This window comes from Sinohyriopsis cumingii, chromosome 12, assembly GCF_028554795.1.
Source record: "Sinohyriopsis cumingii isolate HCF-2022 chromosome 12, ASM2855479v2, whole genome shotgun sequence".
NCBI lineage: Eukaryota > Metazoa > Mollusca > Bivalvia > Unionida > Unionidae > Sinohyriopsis > Sinohyriopsis cumingii.
Window position 1 is genome coordinate 113,268,142 of NC_142972.1, and position 12,880 is coordinate 113,281,021.

Here is a 12,880-nt window from a genome sequence, read left to right on the forward strand (position 1 = left end):
ATGACCGAGAATACACGGGAAATAGAAACAATCAAAACTAATGTTGCAGCGAACAAGAATAATATAGACGCGCATTGGCAGGAAGTAGGAATAATCAGAACTGATGTTGAAGCGATTAAAGACGGGCTACCGAGAGTAGCAGAGCAATTTGAAAAAATAAAAATCCCTCATGAGAACATCATCAACACAGTATACACAATTCGGCATGGATCATTCGATTGGACTCCTACACAGAATACAGTAAATATCACCGCAACTGTTAAGGGCATTTATCGATTGACACTGATTTCAATGATGCAGTTTAATATATTATCGTCGAGTTCATCCGGGTTTAACAATACAATATCAACAATTATAGACAAGAACGCAACTGAAAAGTTTACAATTTATGCCGTTGATAGAAATCTAGCCGGGGCAAACATTACATGGTATGTGGAATTTGCAGCGAATCTAAGTAATTAAAAACACTAGCTCTTTTAAAATAAAATGACCACCAAGGAAATTGAATCAGAGGTATCACCGACGTCACATCAATATCGATTCGATACCGCAAAAGAATTCTCCGCGAACTTAAAAACGCTTTCCGAACAATACCGCGCAAAAATAAAAAAATACCGCCGAAAAATAACCGCCATCGACGCGGTCGTGTACTCAGTGTCGGGCATAGTAGCTGGCGCCGGTGTTATTTTATCCACGGTAACCACGATAGCCCCGATCGCTGTTCCAATCGCCGTCTCCGCGATGACAACAATTGCTGGAGTCGCCAAAGCAATCACTAGGAAGATATCATCGTGTTTTCAGAAAAAACTCAACGAGTATACAGTAAAACATCAAATAGTATCCGACGCATACTCGAAATTATCCGGGTTGATCTCGTTATCGATTGATAATTTGTTCGTATCCGATGTTGAATTCTCCACGATGGTCCAGTTGTATAGCTCCGCGATGTCAAAAATCGAGGATTTTCAACTGGAAGCCGGAACCACCTGGTTGTTGAAATTAGACACTAAAGACAACGAATAATAATAATGTCGCTGAACCCCGAAGGGGTTCAATTACTTCAGCGGATCGCGGAGAACACCACTCCGGTACAAACAAATATGATATCGATAACATCAACGAAACCCGAATTCAGTGTAAACTTTCCATCACCGGTTCCAGTAAAGGAAATAGCGCTGGCAAAATTGCGAGTATATCACAGTTGGCCTAATATCCGAGCGGACGCATTTAACGGACAACAACCTAATAACTCGCTGGTTTTTGCACGGACAAATAAACCCGATGGGACCCCAGACTGGGAGGAGGTTACAATACCAACTGGGTCATACCAAATAGAGCAAATCAATAAAGAATTTCAACGCAGGATAAAATCGATCACAGGAAAGGAATCAAAAATCGCTATTACGGTTCATGAACCGACGTTATCGTCGACGATTGAAATAAGCACACCGGGGTATATGGTTGATATTTATAACAGTTCAATAAGAACCATACTAGGATGGCCTGAGAATCCACCCGCGGACACCCCCCCATCAACTATCCTCAGACACGATAACGGAGATGGTGGTAGGCATATTGCTCCATACAACGTAAATATCGCATCAGTGATAGCGATCAATCTAGTGTGTGATGTTATCGAAGGGAGTTATCAGGTGGATACCAAGCAATCAAATCAGGCTCAACAGGGGTATATCCTTTATTCGTTTTCACCAACAGCCCCTCCGGGATTTTTGATCATTGAGAGTCCGATTAATCCGGTCTATATGCGATGCCATGATCGGTTTTTAACGAGAATTAATTTCAGACTTACCGATCAGTCAAATAACCTAATTGATCTGCAAGAGGAGGAGTTAGTGATCACTCTGTTTGTAAGATCATAGCAGCAGAGGGGGCAATGACATCGACGCGGTCGTCGATGTGCTTACCGGACGCTGACGACGCTGGGGATCGACGCGCAGAAGGTGTTAATTAAACCAAATGACGATTGGACGATCCCCCAACGACGTCGTCGTTTTTTTTTTACCAGGCGCTGACGACACTAGATCGTTGAGTTGCAGAAAGTAATAATTAAGCAAAATAACGATTGGACAAAATGTCCGATTCGCCCCCTCTGCTGCTCAAGTGAACAGTAAACTGAAATGACTTTGCATTCAGAATCCTCAGACACACTGCCTTTACCTTACATTACATCACAAGTTAACAGTACACTGAAATGACTTTGCATTCAGAATCCTCAGACTCTATGACTTTATCTTACATTACATCACAAGTGAGTAAACCAAAATGACTTGCAAACCAAACCAAATGCAAAATTTATGGATAGTAACCATATACGAACTTCAATGGCTGAACATATTACATTATACACCTGCAATGACATTAATAGTATTATTATACATGAATGTTGAAACCCTTTCACTGGCCAGATACACAGGTACTAAAAGATATACATGTGGTCTCTGTCTAACTTGTGTAGTTGACATTGCCTACATGTACCAAGCAATTTCAAAATGTTACTTTGTCCAAAATGGAAGCCATCTACAATGTTTCAACAAGGCATGTAATATATAAGCAGTTTTGTGGAAATTATTTTTCCTTCTTTCAGCGGCCAATGTGGGTATGTAAGAAAGCTTGCCGGTAGCTTCTCATGGGTCAGTGGTTCTTTCCGGGGTTTTCCCGGGTTCTTCCTCCACCATTAATACTGGCCGCCATGTATAGCCAATCTTGTGCTGAAAAATGGCATTAAACCCTATAACAACAACAAGAAAAATCCTTCTTTCAGTCCATACAACCCTGACCTTACGCCTTTTACCCCAAAAGAATATAACTCCTTGTTTCCGATGCAAGCTATCCACAGAGCTTAGTCAAAGTAAGCAACAAAGAACTCGAAATATATCCTGCAAAATAGGGCCTAACCGAGTAGATAATTTTCACCGAGTACCGAATCCGAGTATTTGGATGTACTATTTGCCAGATCCAGGCACGAACCGAGTAGTAGGTGCGACTCCGGAGAGTACCGTTTGTCTCATTATCATATGCAAAGCTTAAACTTTAAATGTTAACTGTCTGTGTAATTATAATTTATTTTTAACTAAATTATTATGTATTAAAAAACTTTTTTTAAAAGTTCGATATTTATCGAATTATTTTACTTGTAACCATTTATGCGCGTATTATTTGCCGAGGCGAATACTTACAAGTAGTACCGAAAAACAGAATATTCGGCCGAGGCGAATGTCCAAGGCGATTTCCAGTTAGGCCCTACTGCAAAAGGCATTTTTCTTCTCAGATACACAGTGACCATGACTGCTAACTCCAATAGACCTTTTTCTAATCTTGAATGCAAGCCATTTTACACATTTTGGTCAAGATATCTGATATACAAGTTATTGGCAGAAAGTTTTCTTTCTTTCAGCCCCTGTGACCATGACCTTTGTCCCTTTCAGCCTGAAACCACCTACTAGCTTCTTACTTGCCATAAATGCAAACTACAGGTACTTACAAGATTGGTAAAAGCAGATGGTGGAGAACTCAAGTTACTGTGCAAAATACAAAATATGGAGCAGACAGAAGGATATACTGATAGCCATATAGGTAGATAGGTATGTTCTTTACAGGACCTCTGCACACATATGGATATGTAGTGCCAATAAAGTGTTAAGTTTGGAAAATGTAAAACTGAATTGCATAACAATTTTAAAAAAACTTTAAAGATACACTTCACCATATGTCATATACCTTTAAAAGACTGGCCCAAAATGATTAAGCACATCAATTTTAAAAAAATGCAGGGATAAGAGAGTTTAAACCCTTTATTTCCATCAATACATTTAAATATGTAATATGTTCAAGAAAGTTTACACCCACAATAAACATGAAAATAAAACTGAAAAATGTGGAAGTGAACACAAAAACCAATTGAATCATATACTGCCAATCTTGCCTGGTAAATAAAGAGATGAAGTGGTGCTCGAATAGGCACTTCACATAAGTGTGTGGCCCATAAACTCAGCTGTCCTAACAGACTACTCCATGTGGAACTTATCCCTTTTCCTGTGCAGTAAATTTATCAGCTGATTTAGCCATAACATAGCCAATCTTTATAGTGGTCATAAATACCAAACAACAGGGTCACTTTGTCCAGGGTACAGGGTAACAGCCAATACAATTGACACTTGGGCAACTTTGTCGAATTTTATCTGGTTCTGTTAAGTGACAATAAAAACCATAATTGAGATTGTTACTGATTATTTGAAGACCATAATAGGATCAATTGGTGTCCATGTGTTTACCATCATGACTGTGTGTCACAAGATGGAGTTCCAAAGTTGACTTGATGTATCACTAGGTATATTCCTCAATTACACACTAATTCAATAAAGTAGCATTTGTCCTGAAGACCTCCATTTCTGCCCAAAATCATGGTCTCTCAACAAAGGTGGTCTGTCATGACAGGTCATAATACTATATAATGAATAAAATCATGCACTGAGAATGCCGTCTCTCAACACATGTGTAAGTGCATATACAATGTGCAGTCAGGGTCAACACAAGTTTGCATAAGATGAAATGGCTCCCTGGGCAAGTACAGCCATCAGAACATCCAATGAGTAATATTACCACAAATTCTGTGAAAAGCGACCTCTCCCTCCCCTGCTTGGTAACCTGGGCATCGTCCAGTTCCCCTTGTGATGTTGCTGTGTGGAGTGTTAATCCATATGCACATCTCATCAGATACACGTTTAAATGTCAGTGACTCATGCGCTTTGACATAATTTATACTAGAGTATCATAAATGGCACCTTATAGATACACCACTGTTTAATAGTCCTATAAGGACATAATGGGGGTGTGCAGAAACAACTTTCTGCTTTTGTGACAGTAAACCATCTTTGATCTTTTGACTCCAAAGCAATAAAAATTTCTTCACCTAGTATACATAATCAAAAAAGTTGGTCTAGGTCTGTGGTTAAAATTTAATGTTATTTTGCAAAAACCATTTTTCTTGTTTCAGTCCCAGTGACCCTGATCAGTGACCTTAAAATTTATAGGTTCTCCCTTACCCCAAGAACAAGTGTTGTTGCTGTTCTAGGATTTAACGCCATTTTTCAGCACAAGATAGGCTATACATGGTGGCCAGTATCAATGGTGGAGGAAGAACCCTGGAAAACCCAGGGAAGAACCACCGACCCACAAGAAGCTACTGGCAGGCTCTCCCATGTACCCACTCTAGCCGAGCACTGGACTCAAACCCATGCAGAGGTGAGATGGCAGTGACCCAGAATGGTGTGCCCTTTAGACCACTTGGCCACTCGGGGCCCCACCCCAAGAACAAGCCATCCAAAATGTCTGATATATGTAACTGATGTAGAACTAATGTTATTATGTGTAAACCATTTTCCTTCTTTCAGCCTCTCATAGAGACCTTGACTTCAAATCAATTGGCTTCTCTCTCTCTCCCTCTGTCTCAATATATATATATATATATATATATATTGTTATTGTTATGCAAAAAGTATTCAAAAAGAATTAAATGCACCTTGCACTATCATAAAATATATCTATCCACAGTTCATTGAAAACTGAAGGAAAATGAAAATCTTGTTATTTCCACTGACAAGTTGCAAATATGTTGTAGCCAAGAGGTAATTTGGTTCCCAGTGATCTCTACAAGTGTTGAAGGCACCCTGCAAATTAAAGGTGACAATAGAAAAGGCATGCAAGAAAAGGAAACTGGTATGTTCACTTACTGATCTTGAAATCCATCCAAGTCTTCTGCTTGCTCTTCTATTGTTGACTCGAGATCCAAATAGGTTCCATAGTCTGCCTGTGCTCCATGGTGGTAACGATATATTTGTAATGCACAATCCTCAAGCTGGGAACAAACAATCGAAACTAATTAGTGAAACACCTAATGACATAATTTGTTTTAATTATTCACTATTTCCATAGTTTAATTGCTTACCTGTATGGTACAAGATTGTAGCTGAGACTTTTTTTTAAAACTGTCTTAATACATGAATATGTTGACAATATGAATGTAACTTTTAAAGATGACACCTCTACACTCCTACAAAAAGTATCAACTTCAAAAGAAACCATAAGAGACAAGCATCCATGTTCATTTAGAAGTGTAAAATCTGTGAAGATGTCTCTACTTGGACCTCTGCATAACATAACACAACAGCACAAACAAGGCTCTGATGTAACATGCCAACTGATCTGGGTGTGCACTGTGAGCTTAAAATTAATAATATAATGAACAGTACCAGGGACAGAAAAATCCACTGACCGGAACAAATAAAAATTAATGCCTGGCAACCTTTTTGCCAACATGCCTGGTCAGGCAACCAGAAAATAGTCATTTTCAAATTTATAACAAAATGTTACATATTTTCCAGCCACAAACATTTCTTTCTTATTTTGTCCCTCAAAGAAACAAGACACACAACTTTTTCTCTTTTGTCAACACACTAACATATAGTAGCAGTTTCTTTCCTCTTCAGCCTAACACAATGAATACCTTTGATTTAGTATTGCCCTTTCTCAGTAGTTTGTTCAAGAAATGAATGCAGAGAGCATAGAACAGTTGCTTCTATTGGCAAAAGTAATACAGCAAGCTGGAAAATAAGTAAAGAGTGAACAGCGTAGACCCGGATTCCCTTTTACATGATCTCTGGCTGATTTATGTCAGCATGGCAAGCTTGAAAATTAATAATAGAATGAACAGTATATACCAAGGTGTCACGCTACTAGGCAAAGTGGGTGACTAAATATCCTAAAAAATGTAAACTTCGCCTTCTTCTGTTAGGTACGCGAAAACAACTTCGCCCAGTGATTTTTTTTAGAGGAACATTAAATGACCGTCCTTTTTTAGATGCTCCCTTGCCTTGACCAGGTTAATTCCAGTGTTATGTCATAGCTCAATTCAAAATGTGGCTTCAAGCCATCAAATAGACTAGTTGGTGTTTATATTAACTGTGCCAACAAACAAACTCTTGTACATTTACAGGTATGTGTTTTGATAGCTGGCTGACCATTAACCCTTTCCCAAGCAAGTCAGAAACTATTACTGCCTGATTTCCACAAGTTATCCTTTGATGACAAAAACATACATACATTTGTTCTGAAACTTAAATTTATGTAAATAGCAATTTGTGTTTTAAGAATAGAATCAGTAACATGAATATTTTAACTGCCATGTGTACATTATTTTCTTCATAAAAATTAGCTTGGAACCATAATGGGGACATCGCTGAGTCTGAGAAGAACCACTTCATTAGACTGTCTCTTTTTGTATACCAATGGGTAAATATATTCAGGAAAATATACAATTCACAAATGCAAGAGTCTAAATATTATATTATTGAAGGGTTAGCTTTAAACGATATTAGGTTGGTCAGAAACATATTGGACAATGATATGCAGTAGAATTCTCGAGACACTGTAAGGTCAAGGTTGTATTCCAAGTTCAGGGGTCACTCTACTAGGCAAAGTGGGTGACTAAGTTGCCTAAAAAATGTAAAACAACTTCACCCTGTGATTTGTTTTAAAGGTACATTGACTGACCATACTTTTAGAGATGCCATTGCCTTAGCCAGGTTAGTTCTAGTGTTGTCTTGTAGCGAAATGTATTCATCAAGCCATCAATAGCTAGGCCTAGTTTTGATATCAATGACAAAATCTAGCAAATTCACAGACATGTGCTTTGATAGCTGATTGACCATTAACCCTTTTCTGAGTAAGTTAGAAGCTATAATTGCCCGATTTCTGCAGGATAATCCTCGAGGATAAAACTTGTGTTTTGAAGCTTTAACAATAGTATGTAAATAGCAATTTGTGTTTTAAGATCAGAATCGGTGATCTGGATATTTTAACTGCCTCTTGTACAGTACTTCATCATAAAATTAGTTTGAAACTATAAGTGAACCAGTAACAGGGAAAAAGGGGGGCCTAATGGCAGACATCACTATGTCTGGAAAGTACCAGTTTATTATACTGTCTGTTTTTGTACATCATCAGGCAAATATATTCAGAAAAATTATACAATTCATAGAAAGCAAAGTCTAGGTATTATATTATTTTAGGTATAAATTTAAAATGGAATTATGCAGCTCAGAAACATATGGGTCAATGCTATGTTGCGGAATTCGCAAGAAAGGAGAAGTGCTGAAACGTCAAAGTTGTTTTCTGACTTCACTCGTATTTGTGAAAATGCAGAAAAAAGCTGTGAAGCAGATACTATTTAACCAATGCCTAAAATTACTACAAGGTACATAGACAAATAAATAAACCATAAATTTGCAATCCTATCAATGGACTGTTGTAATGAAGCGAAGTCAGTTATTACACATTATGAAAATCCCTCCTTCTAAATATAGATGCACCCACATCTGTGTTGATTCGGTTGGAAAGAAGGGTTTACTTCATATACAGACAATAAAGGAGCCATGTCTGTAATTTTATGCATTTTAGTCTGTTATGTATGAATAGTTACAGTAATGTTTTATCCGCAACAAAGAAATGAGGAAGAACAGTATGATTTGAAGACACGCGTGCATTTGCTCTCATGTACATGGTACAGGGATTGTTTCAAACGCGTTTAGAAATCTTTGAAAGTGCTATTATTGAGAAGGAAAAATAAATTTAACAGAAATTTCAAACAATTGATTAAAGGTAGTTCATTAAACATTTTTACTAACTTGCAATTACAATAATGTAATCTGGTTACTCATTTAAAAGTTGTTACAATGTAGTTTGTATTATTCTCTTTTAGCGTCATATGACCACAATAACTGATAATTTTTGACTTGCTTATATCCAATATGCATACTGGGAAATAGAGGGCATACTTCAAATATATAAAAAAAAAATCTTGCGTTGCATCAACTTCTCCCTGTTGAGTTCTCCCTGTTCTGTCCAAAAGGAGAAGTCACTTCTCCCTAAAATTCTAGTCAAGCTTGACCCCTGGAGTTCTCATTTTCGTGAAAATTGGAAGAAGAAAAAAAACAGCAAAGCAAATACCTTTAACCAATGTCTAACATAACACCAAGTAAGTAGACAAATAATAAAACCTTATACATTATTTGCAATCCTACCAATTGACTGTCATAACAAAGCTATGGGTTTTCCCTCTTCTAAAAATAAAATTGCACTTGCATGTTGTCTCGGCCGATTCGGTTGAAGAAAACAGTTTAGTTCACTCATAAGTATCGACTTTAATTCTTCAGTGTTGTCTAAAAGAATATAAACAGTTATGGTAAAGTTTTACTGGCAACAAAGAAATTAGGACAGACAGTATGATCTGAAAGATGTGTACATTGCTCTCATGTACATGGTACAGGGGTTGTTTCAAACAAGTTTAGAAATCTTTTCAACTGCCATTTTACAGTGAACATTAGAAAGTAAAAGAAAAATTCTTGACTAAGAGTAGTTCATTAAGCATTTGTACTAAATTATAATTACAATACAGTAAGCTAGTTAGTCTGTTGAAATTCACTATAATATATAACTTCTGTTGTTCTCTTTTTAAGTCATATTGTCAAAATGCATTGCATATAAATATGATAGTTTTTAAACATGCATCAAATGTGTTTATAATAGATAGAACTCAGAAAATGTTCTATTTGAAAATAAATTATTGCTTAAAACCAATGTTTAATGCAAATATGCATACTGGGAAATAGAGGACATAATTCAAATAAGAAAATAAAAATACACACACACATATCTCTCTCTCTCTCTCTCTCTCTCTCTTGATATATATATATATATTGCATGTCTTGCTTTGCTCCGAGCCCACTTGCCCCCATTATGTCCAGAAGGAAAAATCACTTCTCCCTACAAATTACAATTCAGCTCTAGCTTGACCCCTGTATACATGTATTAGCTGTCATACAATGTGCCAACTTGTCTGGGTCTGTACTATGAGCTTGAAACCAATAGAACAAATTGCATAGACCCAGACAAGCTGTCATATAATGTGTGGGCTAATTGAGATCCATTCCATTTGCTCAAATTTATTAATAGAACCAACTGTATAGATCTTAATCTCCTTTCATATTATCAAACTGACACAGATTTTACATATTATCAAACTGACACAGATTTTACATATTATCAAACTGACAAAGATTTTGCATATTATCAAACTGACAAAGATTTTGCACAAAATCTGCATTTCAACACCAGAAAATAAACAAGCCTGTAAAAAAATAGTACAGAAAATGATTTAGCAATAATCAAAAATGACAACAGTAACCCGAATTCTCCATAATCCAATTCAATAAAAAAGATATTTCACAATTAAAAGTGGAGACCTATTCTGTCATCTGCAAATTTGTATTTGAAAGACACTGATATATGGTAGTGTAAGGTATCTTCAAGACAGTATAAATGACCCAAGGGTAAAAGTTTATTAACAAATTGAATATTTATCTTGACTTGCACTATCGAGTTTGGTTTGCTGTTGTGCAGCACAGCAACACAGAAAGGTTATTTAGTGCCAAGGCAACAATGGAAAGTGCCTTGCCCAATGACAAAATACAGCAGCCAACCCATGATGAACCAAATTAAGTAATAAAATTAAAATGCGCATTGGGGTCAAAAGACATTTACGAGAGGAATTATGGTTAGGAAAAAAAACTTGAACATTCATTTGTGGCACAAGAGATCTCTTGGATTTCCATACAACTAAAGATAAAATAAAGTGTAAAACTAGATTTTTGCCCACCCCTGTTTTAGACCATAACAAATATTAGCCGCTTATCAATATTTTACATATTTAACATGATAAATGTAATTTCTGGACCAACCTGTTTCTAGTAAACAAAAAGCAGTACCTATATAATTTTGGAAATTTTAACACTTGTATTTGTGACTTTCATAGTATCATTTTCTTGATACGAAACAATGATTACCAACAACAACCCCCAGTAAATTTACACACCATAGTTTTAAAGATCTAACCCGGAAAACTTCAATGCCGACCATTAGTTTACAACTTTTCAAGTAGCTTATATATTTAATCATTCAATGATGTCTACCTGTCCTTTGAGCAATTGCTAACTAGTGTGATTATACTCCACTTAAGCAAAAAAGACAAAAGAAAGCAATCGGCTCCCTTTATCAATGGCAACCTTAGAAATGCAGTACACTGGAAAGTTCAACTACTTCACAAATATAGCAATCTAGAACATCCACAAAAGAACAGGCATTTAGTGTCCAAATTCAAACAAGAAACTAAAGTTTACTTTTTCAAACACTGTTCAGGTGGAACAAAAAGGAATTTTTGTAACCATTAGGCCCCTCCTGGTAAACACGTGTCAAAGTATGCAACTCAACTAGTTCATGAGCAAACATCTATAAAGGGGTCACCACATCGATCAATTCCTTAACCCATACTTTTTAACGTCTTTTTGAAAGACATCTTTTTCATCAAAGATTCTGATCAATATAATTATGCTGCTGACAATATACATTTGCCCACGCTCACCATTACTTTAACATTTATGAAATCTGCTATGGAAATAAAGTGTAATACTTTGATTATATGGTTTACTAGCAATGAAATGAAAGCAAACCCCGACAAGTCCCAAGCTATTGCACTTGGAAAGAAACAGCTCGAGACTTTCTCCTCCAAAGAAGCCAATATTCAATACGTCTTATGAAGACTCTCTACAACTGCTAGGAGTCACTTTGGACTTTATGCCAAACTTCTGTCAGCATATCACTGAAATTTGTCAGAAAGCATCTAAACAATTAAATGGGCTCAAACAATTTGGAAAATAAGTTACAACTGATGGAAGACTAGTGGTGTACCCCAACTTCATCGTGGCAAACTAATATCCATATAGCTGACATTTCAACAGTCTCACTAGTCACTAACAGGAACAAGCTTGAAAAATTCCATGTAAGAGCTCTGAAATTTTTATTAGTTATCAATGATTTTAACAAAAAAAAACTTATTCTCAACTTTTGGATTTGGCAAATATTTCAACTCTTCACATCTGAAGGATGAAGATCTTGGCTTTGTAAGTATTCCAAATTTTGACCACTAACTATACAATTCAACTGAATGACCTGGTAGTTCTAAAACAATCTATGTACTCTTTTAGGTATGTAAACACTGGAGATTCCAATAGTAAGAACATCCAGTTATGGGTTACAATGTTTTAGATGTGTAACAGCAAAATTATGGATTTTTCTCCCGAATAATATATAAACACACTCATAAATTAACAATTTAAATCCCCTTAAAGACATGTCAGGGACATTATGGTGCAAACACTCCATATGTAAACACAAAAAAATTGCTGCTACCAGAATCTGTGCATGTTTATCATGTTAGTTTCTATTACTGCCTCTCTATTTGTAATAGCTGGTTGCCCTAAATGTGGGCTTACACATGGTTTTGGTTGGATTGTCTGCCCTTTAGATGATGTATTTAATAGTTCTATGCTTCTGATGCATTAACATTTATATGTGAGCTTTTTGCATAGTCCTGTCCTTGACTATGTCTGTTTACAGTTTGTATGTGTGTAACTAATGTTACGGATGTATTGGTCAGCTATTATTTTAACCAGTGTATTTAAACACATGCAAATGTAAAGTATAGTTTATTAAGGAAATTTACTTCTCTGCACTGCATTTTTAAACAGAAATTACAAATCGTGAGAAGGTGATCACCATATGTGCATATGGGCTAGCCATTACACATGCAAATTTTAACACTGCAAGTAACTGAAGAGAGTAGAATCTTTTCATGCAAAATTATTTTTGAGCACGGAATATTAAACTACAAATGTGTAAGTATACCTGATTGCACAAGTAAATTTTTATATTACTGTTTACACTCGGAAAAATATCTCTTACAATATTT

At 36.3% G+C, this 12,880-nt stretch overlaps 1 protein-coding gene across 10 annotated transcripts in view; it reads right to left on the reverse strand.

The window, feature by feature from the left end:
• Positions 1 to 12,880, reverse strand: part of LOC149787273 (FH1/FH2 domain-containing protein 3-like) — a 411,067-nt gene that overhangs the window by 204,591 nt on the left and 193,596 nt on the right. For all 10 annotated transcript variants that reach the window (XM_089977788.1, XM_089977786.1, XM_089977784.1 and 7 more), the window contains one exon: positions 5,751 to 5,875. In XM_089977788.1, the coding sequence (XP_089833914.1) occupies positions 5,751 to 5,875 (125 nt within the window). The remainder of the gene's footprint in view (positions 1 to 5,750; positions 5,876 to 12,880) is intronic.